Source organism: Malaclemys terrapin, chromosome 18, assembly GCF_027887155.1.
Source record: "Malaclemys terrapin pileata isolate rMalTer1 chromosome 18, rMalTer1.hap1, whole genome shotgun sequence".
In the NCBI taxonomy this organism is placed as follows: domain Eukaryota; kingdom Metazoa; phylum Chordata; order Testudines; family Emydidae; genus Malaclemys; species Malaclemys terrapin.
Genome location: NC_071522.1, coordinates 2,813,260 through 2,831,342, shown reverse-complemented (window position 1 = coordinate 2,831,342; position 18,083 = coordinate 2,813,260). Strand labels below are relative to the sequence as shown.

The window sequence follows — 18,083 nt, the reverse complement described above, 5'->3', positions numbered from 1 at the left end:
TGCCCATATCGGCTTTCCTGTGCAGGTATTCAGAATAGTGAACACCTGTTTGGGGAACCCTCCTGAGACCTTCTCCTGGGAGTTCCGAGATAAGGAGAAGAACTACCACAAGATTGGCCCTATGACACCACTGCAGTTCTATCAGGAACACATCAAACCCCTCTTCAACATGGAAAACAAGGTTGGAGAATACAACCAATGCCTGCTGTTTCTGGAGCCCCTTTTAATGTTCAATGTATAGTACTATGTGCTGTTGCTGAAGCAGGGCTTATTACACGGATTGGTATGGGGAATGTGTGAGGCTATCAATTGAGTCAAAGTTGGCCTTGAATTTATTCCCCCTTCTTCCTTTCTGCATCCACGTCCCTTTTTGTATTTGTACTGTGCCCCTCTCTTGATTTTGTGTTAATTTGGATGATTTTTTATGGATTATTTGTACTTTAATTATGTTTTCATGCTGCTGTAAGATCTTGAGTGGCTTAGCCATGGGGGCCTTGATAATAAAATAATAATTAGAATAGAATGAGGTTCCCATGCAGCACTTAGGGATACATGGACCAGCTTAAAGCATGTCTTCTATTGCATTCAATAAACTTCTGATGTTCCAGCTGAAGCTGTCCTCACTTGCATGGGATGGTCAACTAGCTAGAGCAGAAGAACTAATCTGATATACCAAGAGTTGGTTGTTTTGAGGCTTCAATTGATTTATAATTTAACTAGTGACCTCTTATTCATGGCAGATTTGTCTAGTGAATGATCCTCGACCCCAGAACCAGTACAACAAGCTATACACTGTAGCGTACCTGGGCAACCTGGTGGGAGGAAGAAAAACCCTCTACAACAACCAGCCTGTTGATCTGTTGAAGAAGCTGGCTGCAGCTTCTATTAAAGATGGCGAGGTTTGTGTTTTCTTCCAATCAGTGCCACAACATTTTTTTTTTTTTTCTTTCGTAGCGTAAGAGGCTATCTTGGGATGTGGCCCAGGCATGACTCTTTTCTCCTATTTTTAGGCTGTGTGGTTCGGCTGCGATGTTGGAAAATACTTCCATAGCAAGCTGGGCATCATTGACCTGAATGTGTAAGTGCAGGAAATCTCAAACACAATTGTTTTTTGGGCTCTCTGTTCATGGCAATCTTGCATCAAATCGAAAATGCTAAGGTGACAGATGTTGTCCAAAAAATGATTTTTACCCAAAATGAGTAAGACGAGTGTGCATTTGGCTCTTTATTCCTGTTGTTAAATCCCCTTCTTTGTTGGCTGTTAAATGAAATGTTGATACTCTGAAAATGTGCTCAGTTGCTAATTCACTGATGTGAAATGTGAATGTAAAATACTCTTAGCTGAAGAGAAATGGACTTAAATGCAGTATATCCTGTCTGTGCCTCTTGCAAGGCAAAAAGGAAGGGAATGTAGCACCCCTCTGAATGTCTTGTGTAGTTACTTGAATTTCCTAGTACTTAGTGGATGGCATTCCACTAAGGGGAATGCCAAAAGGGTCAATATAGTATTTATTCTAACTCGAGATTTGAAGAGGAGCTAAGCATCTGTCAAAGCCCTGTGCAATACATCATTGGACGTTACGTTCCACTGATTCCTCCTTCCCTCCTGTCTTCATCTCCTTTGTATGGCTTACTTGTAGGTTTGATCATGAGCTGGTGTTCGGTGTCTCCGTCAAGAACATGAACAAAGCAGAACGATTAATCTTTGGAGAATCAATGATGACCCATGCCATGGTCCTCACTGCCTTCACGGAGAAGGTAAGATCTTCTCCGCAAGAGCTTGTGCTGTTTGCACAGATGTATTTGAACTCTCCTGCAGTTTGTTTATATGCTCAGGGTTCATTCACAATGTACATGTTCTGGTAAAGGGCAGCACATGTGCAGGACATCACACCTGCGCATGATGCCTGTCTTATTAGCCTGTGTCACTTGTTGGTAAATTACTATTTGTAGTTTCTCCGAACAAGTGAGCAATCCTAGACAACAGGGCAGTGGCTTGGTTTTTGTGCCCAGAAATTCTTTGAGAAGGGCAAAGAAACTTGGCTTGTATTTTCCAGGAACTTAAAATATAGCTTGGCTGGCTTTAAATGGTATGTGAATTCTGATTTATCCTACTGACCAGGGAATCAAAGATGATCGCACATCTCTCTACAGCACACTACTTAATCTAGTCTAGGTCTAGCACCAAGCATTATACTACTTTAAAACTTGCTTGAACAGCCTGCAGGAGGCACTCAAATAACTAACAATCACTCAAAATTAGTAGCACATGACTTCTGTGACACACCCACTACTCAGAGAGAAGACTCTAAACCCCCAAACAGCAGTACAGCTCTTAGCACTTTTACATTGCCAACAGCTGTACTGCATGCTAATAAACCAGAGAAATGGCATCTGAGACCCATGTGAAATTCAGTATCTTTGGATACCTGGAAGTCGTTCTAATTTTCAGCTTTTGTTTTCTGGAAAAATTGAGGAGATTTCCCCCTACATCAAAACACAAAGTCAAAGTTTTTAAGATTCCTTTGAAAAAGTAATCTCTTCCAAACCAAGATTTGGTCTGAGAAGGAAGTGCCTACATATTATTGAAAACTTTCCCAGAGAGTCAGGACTTCATGCAAGGGTGTGACATGGGATTGTTGAGCCCTCAGTTTTTCTTATAACTACTTTTCAAAATTCAATAGTATTCTACACGCTGGTCTTCTACAATTTACACATGCTTTTCAAATGTCAGATTACAGAACTAATCCTGTGTGAAGATTAAAGGATATTCTATTGATTTCTGAAATTTTGAGTTTTAAAATGATTTATACATTTGTAGCTGTTTGAAATTCTTATATAAACCTGTAATCGGTGTGAAGTTTGTGTATATGTGTATAGTAACTTTACATTCCTTAAGTGGTTATTTTTTATATAAAGTGACTCATGCTGCAATCTGGCTTCTTTTCACACTGAACTGTGGTTTGTTTGGTGTTGGTTTTTTTGTTTGGAACAGCAAAAGTTATATAAGTAGAAATTCCTTCCTGGCAGTCTGCTTCCTTGATTTGCAGCTCATATTTTTGACCCTCTTAGGGTTTTGGTATGCAAAAGTTAAACTCTGATACACAATCTGGCTATTGGAATCAATGAATGGGCTCTCTTATACTGCCACCTAAACCCAGAACTTTGACAAATGTAAGGAAGATCTGCTAAACTGAAAACACATTCCCATACATAGACTATATATACTTTGGGTCTTGAAGAAGAATGTGAGAGATGGATGTCTCTAGAGCCAGGAGGTCACTTAAAGGAAGTAGTGCTTCTTTAACTCTAGAGGATGTCCAGAATTTGAAGGCATTTTTCTTACTAAAATAATAGCTAGATTGTGTATTTGTCTGAACATGTTGCCTTATATAAACCTTGACTTTAATCTAAAGGAGCTTTCAAAGGTAGTTGTAAATCCATCAAAGCATTAGTTTTTTTTACCTGTTTTGTAAAAAGGTTTTGATTGCAATGGGATTTTCTTCAATGTTACAATGTAATTTATTTCCAAAAGAGGCACATTTAATCCATGCCAGTATTTCTAAACCATGCTATACACTTTTGTTCAATTTACATGTCAAAGTGCTTATGAGTGGACTCAATTTAGTGCTTTTGGTACACCTCGAGTATCTCATTTTAAGGACTCTTGTCTACTTTTAAAGTGTTTTTTCCCCAACCTCATCCCAAAACTATAAAATGTCAGTTACTACAGTAATAAAGGGAGGTAAGGGGCAGAGTAAACCCTACATTATCATGAACATCACAGAAGAGGGCAGAATACCAGAAGAAAGGGAGAGAAATGAATTAATAGTTCTTCATGGGAGCTGCTATGGGGAAGCCTATGGATTAAGGATCTTCTTGCTTAGTAAGCACATGGGGTTCTCTTCTCAGTGCTTCTGTTTGCTTGATAATGATGTAAAAACAGACGAGACTCTTTCAGAATGTGGAATATATGCTAGAGTGCTAATGAAGCTTGGAATGGAATGCCGTCTTGACTACACTAGAGAACTGCTTTGTCATTGAACCAGTTTAAGCACAAACAGTTCATGGTTCCACACTTGCCTTAATGAATGTTTCATGTTTGCCCCTTGTTCTCTTAAGCCATGTCCTAAACTGTTTCAGTTGCAATGACTCCTAGTTACCGATACCCTAGTAACAGTTCCAGAACGCACTGTTTCTGATCTGAACCAGGGAGATTTCATAGTGTGGGGCGCACTAGGAGATCTAGCAGAACTGTTTCAGCTAGTCTGGCACTAAACTGGTTCGGTTTGAACTGATTAAGCTTTAACTGGTCATTAAACATGCTGAAAGCCAGTGTGGACTTAGACTAGCTGAAACAATTCAGCTCTGCCTCCTAGTGACCCACATTTGAGGAGATTCTGTGTGGTGGTGGTCTACAGCCTTTCTTGGGGGCCCGAACTGGCTTCCATTTTTTAATGTTGACCAGGAACTGTTCCCCATGAAGGCTGTGAAAGACTACTTTGGGGAGGCTAAAAAAAAACTATGGTGAAACAGCTAATAGGCACCCCTCTGGAAGAGACTGTCTTCAGGGAGACCAAAGCTGAGTCGTGGTGTGTGAGGGGGAAGCCTCCATTGAAAGGCTGAAAGTTAAAAGTGGGGTTATCAGGGTGGAAAAAGCCCAATGAGGAGCCCCTATAGTATCCAGGTGAGTTACAGCAGCGCTGCCCTTGCTCGGCAATCCTCAAGAGCCAGTATATGGAAAGAGACCTTCCAGGCTGTGAATGCAAACAGGAAAAGTACTTCATCCAAATAACTTCCTCTCCTATTGACAGACAATACCTGTTATGAGAAGGGGAAGTGTCATGGAGCTTAGGGGACGGCACAAGTGTTAATGTCACACAAGTTAGACATCTTGTGTTTTATCTAAGACATAAAATGGCTTGAGCTAATTCACTGAAAAAGACAAAACAAATTTGCTTGAGTCCTCTTTTCGGCTGAGGTTTTTGATGTTAAAATATAGCAAAACCCTTTAGTATTTTTCTTCGGCCTTGATTAGATTAAACTACCTATTTGTTTGTTGCTGATTCTAAAAAAGTGACTCTTTGGGCACATCCACTGTTCCTCATTAGCTAAAAACATTACACACCCTCCAATAGGATGGAATGCTGCCTCCGGGGAGCTTGAGTACCTTTCATGTGACATGTTACTTTGTGGACTTGTGTGCACTGATTCTAACTAGGAAAGGATTTGAATAGACTAGTTTCAAAGTAGCAGCCGGGTTAGACTATATCCGCAAAAAGAACAGGAGTACTTGTGGCACCTGAGAGACTAACAAATTTATTAGAGCATACGCTTTCATGGGCTACAGCCCACTTCTTCGGGTGCATATAGATGCCCGAAGAAGTGGGCAGTAGCCCACGAAAGCGTATGCTCTAATAAATTTGTTAGTCTCTCAGGTGCCACAAGTACTCCTGTTCTTTTTATTGTTCTGAGAGTCTGCCTACCAGTTTCCTTAGCATGAGCATCAGACATCTATGTGTCAGGTTGGTGGTTCTGTTGGCAATGATTTTAGAAGTAGGAGCACTGACTGTCAGAAACTTTGAGGAATTTCTCCACTGAATGCATGTTTTACTTTCATCTTTTGTTCAGGATGGGCAAGAAGGATCCATTGAGAAATGGAAGGTGGAGAACTCCTGGGGTGAAGACCGTGGTATTAAAGGTAACATAAATCATAGCAGTCACATGACTACATTGCCGAACTCCATATATGGAAGGGAAAAGGGCCTTGTGGTGGTAGGCATTTCATAGATGTCAGTTGAGGCAAAAGATTACCAGCAGTAAGTGTGCACCAAGTGAGATCCTACACCATAATACTTGTAGAAAGAGGAGCAGTAATCTTAGTGTAGTCATGTTTTCTTCAAAACTCATGTCCCACAGAGTTAGTTGTAGAATAATATAGTCTACCTCAGTCTCCAGTGGTCTAGGAGCTTAGAACAATGGTTTTGAAACTGTGGACCCTGGGGGGTTTGCAGACTGTGTCTAAGATTTCCAAAGGGGTCTGCTCCTTCATTTGAATTTTTTTAGGGGTCTGCAAATGAAGAAAAATGTTGAAAACCACTAGCTTAGAAGCATAATTTTGAACTTGGATCTCTGCCTGGTAGCATCGTGTGCTACCTGTTCGGCTGAATGCTGCCTTGTGAAATGGCAATGAATGTCCGTATTTATTTCCCATAGGAGCGATTAGGTGGCTGCCATTCCAATTGTACTTGTTTATGGAATCAGTTGAGGTAGGGCAGAAAAATATGCTTTGACTTTTACTGAAGTTTCAGATTTGATTTTTCAGAATGTGGGGATTACACAGGACAGATCCCAATTACAAGCTCGCTGTAAAATCCTGTCTTACTGGAAAAAGCTTGTCAGACTGAAACATGGAGGCTGACTCACACTAGAGTTCACTGTCCTCTAGGGCACAGGCTAAGGTGATGCTTAAGGTAGATTAAGGAACTCCTTCTGCAGTTACTGCCAATATCTGCAATCTGTCAACAGAAAAGGTGCAAGGGGCAGTGTAATTACCGAAGATAAGCAGACAAGTAGATGCCTACAATATGTTCGCTCTGCAAGCCATAGAAAGAGAAGGAGTAGCTAGGCTGGGCATTGTGGGCTTCCTCAGCCATCTCCCTGAAGCAAGAATCAGGAATTTATTTTAAAATCCTCAAATGGGAAAGTAAGATGTAACTATACAATGGAACCCGCTTATAGTGAACTTGGAAGTATTCCAGTTCCATTCATAGTGAAGTGAATCGAAATCCTGAATTGTTATGATGTATTAAAGTGCCAGCTGCAATTCATGTTCTGGTGCAACCTTGGTTTTGCTGTGTCAGTGGAACAAATGACTTCATTATAAGCAACCACCAGAAACAGTAAAGATGGAGACTGAAGATTCCAGTTGTGCTCTTTCCATTGTTTGTGACCTGTCTTCAAAAGAGCCTGCTGCCCAGAGCCTCCGAGAGGGGATTAGATAGCATGGTCTGTGCAGGACGTACTATATTGAACTTCCTCAGAAGGGTAGTCTTGGGGTTATACCAAATCCAGGAGTTCCGGAGACCTACCTTCTATTCCTGACTCTGCTACAGGTTTCCTGTGTGATTTGAGCTAGTTACTTAATTTCTGTACTTCAGTTTTCCCATCAGTAGACCATAGATAAGAGAGATCTTGCATACTGCAAGGCCTCATTTAATGTTTGTAAAGCATTTTGAGACCCCATATGTGAGGATAAATACAAGTGCGCAGTCTGCTTTATCAGAGGGATGTCTTGGCCTTGTCTTGTAACTATTTTAGCAATTTGACAGTGCAAATCTTTTAATCTCCACATGAAAAATATTATGAATGGATGTTGGCTGACTTCTACCACCAAACTCAGTGGCCCAAATTTTGTATAAACAAATTTTAAGTGCTAGTAATATTTCTCTTAATCAACAGATCACTGGCTCCTTCCCCTCCAGCTTGATTGATTTCTAATTGTTGTTGCATTATATAAATACTTCTTGGAATGACTATGATGAATTTGAGGCAGCAATAAAACTCAGTTTGGTGCCCTGCAGGGCTGAGTGGTTTATTGGTGGTTTCCTGTAGACAGTTTTGTTTTCCTTTGTAGTGATGCCAAACTATGGCTGAGTATATTGATATGCTGTGGAGAGGGCAGGACCTCTCAAACATCTGTATGACTTGCCAAGAGGAATTTCAGGAAATATGCACGTTTGCCTATCCGTTTACTTCTCCTAGTTGACGGCAAAGAAGCATGACAACCAATACAATACACACGAGATTAGAGGTATTCTTTAAAAAGTTGCTTGTTCAGCTCATGTCTAAGTAAATCCTAGTTCTAGTTTAAAGTTATGATCGGTAGTTGGAGTCTTAAAAAAAATTGTGAAAAGGATGCTAAAAAGGCTTAAAAGATTTCTTTTAAAAAAATTAGCTAAATAGATGATTGCTTTGTAATAACCTACTTGTACATTCATAGCTTAAGGCCAGAAGGGACCATAGATCTAGTCTGCCCTACTGTATAGCACAGGCCTTTAAATTTCACCCAGGCAACCCTGTATTGAGCCCAATAACTTGTGTTTTAAAACACATCTTACAGAAAGGCATCCAGTCTTGATTTGAAAACCGAGAGAGAGTCCACCACTTCCCTTGATAGTTTGCATGGCAGTAGGCACAATCCTGCACTCATTGAAACCTTCGCTAACACAGTAGAGCATGGACCACAAGCACTAGAGTTGTGAAATCAAAATGTGCTCTTATGAAGTCTTGCTTCCTCCTAATTCCGTCCCTTCCTCCTCCCAGTACCATATGCCACATTGTGGTGGTGGTTTAGGATTGCTTGGGAACATTGGGATGCAAACACTGGTTACCAAAGGGTTGTCCATCCATTGTGAGGGGGACACTGATTTGTAGTAAAATTGCTTTTGCCCAGCCATAAGAGAATCTTATTTTTAAAAAGATACGGTCATAACTAATTGAAAAACAAAGGTGTACAAATTCTGGATCAGTTAATGAAATCTGCCATTCTTAGTAAGCCCATGGTCTCTTCACCCCCCCCTTTCCACCCATAAGTGCTCCATACCTTCTCTCCCCAAACAACCATAAATGTCACCTGCCTAACATTTAAGTGCAACCTATAATGGTGAACGAGTGCATTCAGCCCAGAATACATGAATAGCTTTATAGCAACAAACCAGTGCCTGCTCCCCTATATTCCTAATGAACCCTACTTCAACAAAAAACAGTGTGCTACCCAGTACTCATAAGGTTTGATAACCAAAGATGATCCACGTTAAGGGGTTTGTTCTCAAATCCTTCTGTATGGGCCTGGTCTAGATTAGTTTGTCAAATGCCCATCCAGTCTGAAATGTATTACCTTTTGCAAAATAATAAAAGTATAGCATTACTGTCTGACAAGTTTGTGTTTGGGAGGAAGAGGGTCTCTTTGCTGTTCTGTGTAGTTTATCTTTTGCTGCAAAATACGTAATTCTCCCATCTGAAAATAAGCTAACATTTTTGTTCTGAAATAGCCAGAATTCCAGAGATTATGCAAAGGAAATCTTTTAAAGAGAGCCAATAGATAAGCTAGGAACAGCTGTGCAGGACCAAATTAGGCACTGTTCACTTCCAAGAAATCTCTTAGCACACGCTTATCTCAAAAATCCTTTATCCTTTTTTAAATAGGAAGGAAAGATGAATGCAATCTAACTTAATTGGCACGTTTTACGGTGAGACTTTCTGATTATAGCGTCCTGCTTATTATCTAGCTCTCTTTACCAGAGTTGTCTCATCTGTAGGGTCTCACCAAGCTGCAGCTGATATTATTCAAATAATAATGCTTCTACAGAGACATAAGTTACATTTAGCTTTCATGTGGTAAGTCTACAGCACTCATTTCAGATGCTGTTTCTTTCTTTTGCTAACTTTTGTCTAGTGAAATTTATTATTCTGGAAATGAGGGACTGATCCTATGCCTGTGGACATCTACCTTAATCGCCAAAGCTTTTTATTCCAACTCTGTGTCCATATTAACCTATGCTAAAAATCTGACCTGCAGGTTCCCCAGTCTTGAGCTGTAGCATTCCCTGGACAGGGATTTGACAGGCAGATAACTATATCAAAGGCATTCTGGTTTTGTGATGGGGATTAATGCCTAGTCACTCTCACAAGCCTTGGCCTGGCTGAAAATTCCCAGTGTGCCTGGAGGTCTTTCACCCCATAATAGAGTATATTTAGAACAAGTTCTTTGATTTTATTCTTGTGGAGTCAAAAACAGACAGTTCTTTGAGTTTAATTTCAGAGAACACCATGTGGCCTTACATTTTAAGCTATTGATGTAATCTTTCTGGTTACATGAAAAATTCACTAACATTTCAAATATTCCTGGTAGGTGCCTATGTTTTGCTACTGCTTCTTCATATGCAGCAGCTTGTCTGTCCTGACACAGCTATTTAAATTCAAAGTAAAATACTCATGTTTTCCAACAAAATCCGATAGAAGTCTTAATAGAAAATTGACTGTGAAACTAGACTGAAACACTCAATTTTACAATGTTGATGAGCTGTGGGGGTCCATCCATTAGAACAGATGCACTTGGGAATATTGCATCATGTAAAGAAACTGTCAACACCGAAGAGTTAATATTGAACCTCTAGCTTCCTTTCCATGCACAAACTAATAGATCTAGTATTTGATTAGCAAGCATTACTTTCTATAGCTTTTTTTTTTTTTGGTATGCTTATGTCATAGCACATGCTCATTAACAAGATATGGGTTGTGTTCAGAATCCAAGCCAATACAGCAACCACTGTCATTGACCATATCTGGAAAATGTAGGGTCTAGTGAATGGCACTCAGTTGTTCATGAAAATTTGTTTTATGAGAGGCTCTAGGTACTTGGCTTGTTATGTTGGGTGCCATTAATCTGGTTGTGGAGGAATGCTTCTAGGAAAAAAAATCTAGAAGTGCCCCCACTTGTTCTCCTTTACAAATACTTAGCATGGAATTCATTGGGACTTGGCTCCTTTTGCTGGTATATCTTAAGGTAATGAGTCATTTCTATCCCAAAGTGTGGTGTAAAGACATCATGTAAAGTTGAACATGCTGAGTATATGCATTCTTTGGGGACAATGCTTGTAGAACAGTGTAAGGGAAAAGATGAATAAGACTACTGTAGAGTTAATGGTGTTCACGTTCAGGTCAGTTATTAGCAACTTTGCACTTGCCTTTTGCCTATCCAGAAGAAGGTTTGAATGTGGCTTTGAAGTGAAATAAATTTGTGGTCTGAGTGCTTAGAAGGCATACTTCCTTATTTCAAACCCTTCATGTAGGATAGACCCATTTAAGCCCAAAAGGCAGCCATTACTCATGAGGAGTACACATTTTAAGTGGAGAAGGGTTACGGTTAAAGTGTGTTGGTGGAGCGGTGCAAATGGACACCAGGCTGGAATGTTGGTGGGAGCTCCCAGAGGAGGACTGTGGTACCTGGACAGGTCTGTGTAGGAAGAGCCTCTGCTATTCCTGGCTCTCCCCATTTGTTTCCTTCACAAGAGTATTAAAATCCAAAGTCAACCCAACAATAACTGCTGTCACGACATACGATGACAACGTATAGCACTTCAGACTTTCAGAGTTTAAAAATAACAAGCTGAAAGCTAACCAGATTACTCCTGTTGCTCAAGATTTACTCTGTGGAGCTTGTCTGCCAGCATTGCAGCTTAAACTGCTTTTTTATAAGCAGCAACACCCATTTACTGCCTCAAATATCACTTTCTTACAAACATGAACTTTTGCATCAATGAGTTCTTCTGGGTGTATTTCATAGGAGTCAACTGTTCCTTTTAGAATTCCAAAACAGGTTGTTGTCTTACTGTAAAGTGTTGCACTGTTTTGTACAGGGGATGTAAATCTGTTTCCATGTTCCTGACATGAACATGTGCACACGCCGCATACATGTGAACACAACATCCTTTGGGATGGGTTACTGTCATTCATCTGCTCTTTCATAAGATGCACTCTTTCTTTAGTCTTGCCTATTGCCTGTTTGTTTTTTAGGTCAGGGAGTTGTCTGGGAAATTTCCTTATACTTGTAAATGTTCCATCAGACCGAGCTGGTAAACCCAAGGACAGTTTTCTCATCTGTGGGCCACAACAACCTTCCCTTTAGCTGAGAGCAACTAGACATGTTCCTCTAGAGCCTGTCAGCTCTTCTTTGGGCATTGACCATAAGAGATTACTTGAGAGCAGCATGGTGCTTCATCCCCAGCTGTGCCTTCTCAGCATTCAGCCCCTGCTGGCCCAGGGAGTTTGGGATTTGAACTTTGATACCCTAGCACTTGCTAGACTGCTGAGTGAGCCTGGCAGCGAGCTTTGTATCTATCTTCTCTGTCTCAGGAAGGATTTGGGCAGCACCACCTCACCGCATGTTCCTGTAAAGCTGTACATGGATAAACCCATTACAGAGCACCAGGGTCCATCACTAGGGAAGAGTCCAAGGAGTACATTACACTTGGCACATAACATTTGAGACCCAGTTGGAGGTTTGGGATAAAAACAGACCCCAACTTCACTGTTTCTTGAGCAGGACGTCAAAGGCTACCTACCGCTTGAAACAATACAGCAGAGATTCGGCTTTCAGGCCATGAGGAGGCTGAAGTTATAGTGGGATATAGAAACTACTGGCATTCCCCCATGTGCACCCCTTCCTTTGGACCCATATTATCCAGTTGGGTCCCTTTACACAGCTGGTGTGTGATGGGGTACCCGACAGCCCACCAGTCTTCCTAGACTTGCCTAATCCTGGAAGTGAAGGCTGGATCAAAGAGGGGCTGGGGCCTTCACACTATGTAGCTGCTGAAGATGGGGAGCAATTTAAACACATCTGCTATAAGGTGCGCATGACCTGGGAGCAGAACCATCACTAGGGTGCTTGTAGTGGGGAAAGGGAAGCCTGTGGAACAGTGAACGTCGGCTCTCCTAAATATTTACTAATTACATGATTCTCTTGTAACACTCTTGTTTTCTTGGAATCCCTTTAGTTTTTCCCAAGGAACGAATGCAATTGCTGACAAATATGGTGTTGGGTTTTTTTTTTTTTTTTTTTTTTTTTTTTTTTTTTTTTTTTGAATAAGACAAATTTCCTTCCAGCAAAACTTTCCATTCTACGTTTTATTGGTCACTTTATCAGCCTTGCAGATGAGTTTAATAACTCTGCTCACTTTGTATCTTGGGGAATCAGTACAGTGTTAACTCTGAACCCAGCATCTCCAATCAGACATCTTTTTAAAACCAAGGAGGAGGTCTCCAAAGGTGAACATCGAATGAACATTGAATCATGTTATCCCATCTGTTGACGGGGTCTCAGTCTACTTTGGCACGAAGAGAAGCCTTTCTTACTGTAAGTCTCCAGCTAGCAGCCATGTAAACAGTTGTTAATTTGTCATCCCTTTTGGCTCTCTCCTCTCCTCTCCTCCTTTTATTCCTAGCATCTGTACTACAGCCTCATTCTTTCTCTATCCTAGGAACTTGACTGTAATGTCTGAGCACTTGGGAACCTTTGTTTTTATTCTCACGCTCCTGTGAGGTATGGCAGTCCTGTTAGCCCATTTTATAGATGGGGAACTAAGGCACAGAGCCGCTAAGTGGCTTATCCACTTTCACACAGGAAGTCTGGCAGAGCAGGGACTTTAGCCTGGGTCTCCCAAGTCCTAGTCTAGTGCCCGAACCACTGGACAAACCTTGTTTGGCTCTTCCTAATAATGCTCCCTTCATTAGGCTTTTCTTGGGGGAAGACGTGAGAAACATGGAGCAGCTTTGTGCTAGGGTAGTACCTGAGAACTAAATGTCCTACTGTACTTATTGGGCAGTCATCTGTTGGGTTCTGGTGAGCCTCTTGTCCAAACACAAAGATACTATGCCAGAATCTGTTCTCTCTCTCTCTTGCTCTCATAAACAGACATGGCTAGAGTAGAAACACTAGACTGATGGGTGGATGAGCCTAGAGGGGCTTCACTGCTGCCTTCTGCCCTGAAATACAATCAAAATTCACTATCCTCTACTTATCCCTCTTAGCTGGAATGCAGGGCCTGGGGTTCTGTTTGGACAGGATGTGGAGATGGGGTGTATATATTGTTTCCCTTGAAGCATGGGAATAATTCCATTTAATGAAGAAAATTATGGCTTTCTATGTGACCCTGGCTACAGGCCTTCTCAAGCAACAGTGACCATCCCTGTTCACATGTTCTGAAGTTTTACTTGGCACTTTCTCCTTGTTCAGATGCTGCAATCCCAATCCGTGCAGTCCAGCTCCGACATGCAGAATGTCAACAGCCACAGAGGCAGGGAGTTCATTATCCTCGCAGGGTGCAATTACTTGTTGGCTGTCAGGAGTGAGGTTTTTTGTGTCCCAAGAACTCATATCCTGAAGAAAGAGAACAATCAAGGCAGCTTCCCTTGGCAGTACCTCCAAACCGGCTTCTAGCTCACATTACAATTGATAGGCTTTTTAATTTATGGGAATTCAATCTAATCTCTTGCTTTAGAAACAAGATGGTGTAGATAGATGCACTTATTGTCCATATTCTTTGGGCATTTTCTTGTTTCATTTGATTGTGTGGTGATATTGTTATAGGGACATGAGGAACTTTATTACACAAAGCTTCATCTGTCTTCTATCAAATATAGCCTCCCTCTCCCTGACAGTGCACTTTCTCAATTCATGCTGAATTCCCTGGAATGGGGTGGTGTGTAATGTCTGAAATCATTTGTTTGTTTCAGAGAGCAGGATTATGCTGAAAGCCAAGATGTTTTTAGATGTGGGATTTTCTTCTTTAGACAGGTAGAAGGCTCTGGCATTAAGATTCCCAGCCAGAGCCTCCTAGAGTGGGAGCGGTGTAAACATGAGGTGCAGTTTATCCTTAAGATTTATTTCAGCCAGAAGGTGTCTCGGTGGCTTTGTGTTTGAGGGAAGAAATTAGCATCTAATATGGACACACATTCTCTCCATCTCCTGAAACGGAGTTCTGGACCAGGAAGCCCAGATAACTGGAGTGGTTAATAAGCATGGATAAAGCAGTCTGAAGTTTAGCCTAAGCAATCTGGAATGTATCTAGTGTATTGTAATTCAGCTAAATATACATATTCTTGATGTCCTTTAAAACAGCAACACGTGACTGAGCGATTATAAAGTGAGCCTCCCCTATTCAGAGGGTCTGCCTTTTGTATGAGGATGATCTATACCCCAGGACTGCTGTTTGTTGCCCAGATTAGAAATCCTTTTGTTCTGGCTCAGACCCTCTTGTCCAGTACAGATGGTCTCTTCCTTGCACAAAGGTTCCTGTATTTGCAAAGCAGTTTTCAGGATTTCCTGCCCAAGAGACACTTGTCAAACTTTCTTCCTATTTAGGTTTGTTGCTCCAAGTCTCTGATGTAGCTAAAATCTACTTAACCAGATAGTTCATAATAACGAAAAACAGAAAATTGAAGTCTCCAAGACTTTGTCATGAAAGTTGCTGTGAAAATATGATTGCTATTTATGATTGACAGTATGAACTTGTCAGACATGATACAATTTTGCATAAGATCCATGCCTCCCCATATCATTAATGTTCTTTGTTAGTAACATACTTTGTTTTTTATCTCCAGGTTACCTGATCATGTCTGATGACTGGTTTTCAGAGTATGTGTACGAAGTGGTGGTGGATAAGAAATACGTGCCAGAAGACATCTTAGCAGTGATGCAGCAGGAACCCATTGTCTTGCCAGCATGGGACCCCATGGGTGCATTAGCCAAGTGAACTGCACAGTACTTGTCTCCTAATGGTCAACCAGAAGTAGATGTGATAGAGAATCCCAGAGATTGGAAGCCATAGCCAGATGATGAGACCAAGCACACAGCTTGGTCCATAATCTTTAAATGTATGTGAAGAATCTTTTTGGGAAATAGTGCTTTACGGAATGGCTGAATAAAAAAGCTGTCAGGCTATTCTGTGTGTGCGCACACAAAATTGACCCACCTCATCATGATACTGTATAATAAGAGCTTTCAATGTCCGTTTGAGTTTTTACCTTTTTTAATAATGAACATAACTCTGTAAAACTGTTTTGACCAGTGCTTTCCATAGGAGAGAGGGTTGTAAATGGCCATATTTTAGGCTAATTAGCTGAGTGATATTAGGAAAAATACAGCAAAATGTTTATAAGAAGTCTTTCACGTTTTTATTTGTACTATAAGTGTCCAGATTCAGTATTGGCTTAATTTTGTTTCTAGGGAGCTATTCACATTTTTGGTTTTCTGCATAATAGGAGTTGGTCTTAAGGAGGTAGGTCTACAGCGATGGTTCCATTTTCTTCTAGTAATTTTTCCAAAACTGTTTCATATTCCAGCAGCATTGAGCCTTTGTACTAAGCCTGACTTACTTTCTGCTCTTCCCTATCAAAGTATGACGGACTGATTCTGGCGTGAGTCAATCTGTACTCACAGGAGCGTTATTTTTCAATAAGATTAGCAAGGACAACCATAATAAATATGATCACAGGCAAAGTTAAAGAATATGGTGCTCTAGCACAGTGGTCTCCAAACTTTTTTGATCGTGCACCCCATCAGTAAAAAATTTTGAGCACTCACCCCCGTCCGAACGGCTGAAGCGCCAAAAAAAAAAAGCCACCCGAACTGCCAAAGCGCTGCTCCTGCCACGTACCCCGAAGGATCCTCTTGGGCACCCCCTGGGGTGTGCGCATCCCACTTTGGAAACCACTGCTCTAGCAAAACTGGATTTTTAATTACTGCATTTTATTTGGACATCTTAAACTAGATGGTGCTATGATGCTTTTAAATAAAACACTTTCTGGAGTTATGGGTAGAGCTGTTTTCTTTTATAAATTAGCTACATGTAACTTCATTGAATGAGAAAGATGCTAGTGACCCATAAACAACTCTTGGGGAGCCAAAACACAAGCAGTTCAACAAGCCATGTTGCTTTATCTTCTCCATAGTAGTCACAAAGGCTCTCCACCCACCCTGTGTACACAGGAAGACATTCACACTACAGGCGCTTAAATACCAAGGTGATGAGCACAATGTAAATGCTTGGATCCAAATCAAGCCAAGCTGTTAAACTGCCTACCATGACCTCTGTCACGATGACTTGTGCTGTTCTGCATGGAGTCTTTACCCACTGGGGAAAGGAGAAAGGTGGGGTTGGACAAAATGAAGAGAATATGGGCAGAAAAGAACAGTCCACTAACCTATTATATGTAAAACAGTGCTGGCCTACGTACAAGCAACGAATGGGATTCTTGGGGTTCCAAATTCAGCTTCTGTAACTGACATACTTTCATCAAAAAGTATTTTTTTTTTTTCACCTCTAGTAAGGTCCATTAAAAATTCACAGTGTAAAGAGAAGCAAAAGACTTGGCTGCAAACAGAACTGCTTACAACCTTTCCTTCTGATAGTATTAGTCACCAACAGAAATTTGAAGCTAGTATATAAATATTCCAGTGTATATGTTCCCAGATTTCAAACACACACTGCTCGGAATTACCTCTGGAAAAATGGATTATTGTCCTTGATTTCTATAAGAAAGATCTGTGGAAGCTTGCGTTTTACAGCAGACATCAGGTGGTCTCTGTTGTGCTTCATGTTTATAAAGCACATTCATATGTGCTTGTCCAAACCCCACCCATATAAAGAAGCACTAATGTACCTTAACTGTGGCAAGTAAGCAATTTTCTTGGGGTTAAATGTGATTCTGAAGTAGGCTAAGGCTCATACATGGGCTTTTTCTTCCCAAAATTCAATATCCTAGTCACTTAAAGCTTTTTGCTTTTGATGTTGTATGTTTACCACTCTATTATAGTCATCAAAGGGAGTTAACTTCTTTTGAGATACAGTGATAGTGGTTTTTTGCCTATGCTAGCTCTGATGGTGGAGTTTGACAAGCTTAAACTGTGTTCAAGCCCATTTTTGTTTAATTTGGAATATTTTAAACTATTGTCCAGGGCATGCTTATCTCTGCTGTTCTTGTCCGGATGTTTCCTAGTACAGTTTATACAATAGCTTGGGTTCTTCATCCTCCCGCCCCCTTTCAAAAAACACAACATTCTGATGGTTGAAACATGTTATGTAAAATGAAGCCAGTCTGGCAGATGCAATATTCTATCTACACCCACTGCCACTCTAAAATCTTTGCAAGGGGGATGGGAGAGAGAAATATATTCCAGTGTTTCCTCTGCTGTGATAACTCCAAGGGCTGTTAAATCAACAGCTTTCAGGAGCCTATGCCAATGTGTGTAAGGGTATATCTATGCTTCAAGATGGAAGTGTAATTTCTAGCTCGAGGAGATGCCTCTGTTAGTTCTGATCTAGCTAGTGCACTAAAAATGAGGATAGCTGTGGAGGTAGGAGGGGCTAGCCTCCTGGAGTATGAACCTCTCCAAGCCATTGGGTGTCTACTCAGCACAGATACCCACTCAGAGCAGTGCTTAATCTGTAATGAAAGAGGTGCTGGGGCTCAAGCAATAGTTTTACATTTGTAACTGATGCCAGGGCTCTGAACTGCCA

General features: G+C 41.0%; 1 protein-coding gene across 1 annotated transcript in view; it reads left to right on the top strand.

Annotated features, from left to right (window-relative positions):
- BLMH (bleomycin hydrolase) overlaps window positions 1-16,372 on the top strand; it is a 30,700-nt gene extending 14,328 nt beyond the window's left edge. The window contains exons 7-12 of the mRNA XM_054008562.1: window positions 26-181; window positions 741-899; window positions 1,011-1,078; window positions 1,641-1,758; window positions 5,632-5,701; window positions 15,166-16,372. Coding sequence (XP_053864537.1) covers window positions 26-181; window positions 741-899; window positions 1,011-1,078; window positions 1,641-1,758; window positions 5,632-5,701; window positions 15,166-15,317 — 723 coding nt within the window. The 3' untranslated portion in view covers window positions 15,318-16,372. The remainder of the gene's footprint in view (window positions 1-25; window positions 182-740; window positions 900-1,010; window positions 1,079-1,640; window positions 1,759-5,631; window positions 5,702-15,165) is intronic.
- The last annotated feature ends 1,711 nt before the right edge of the window (window positions 16,373-18,083 follow it).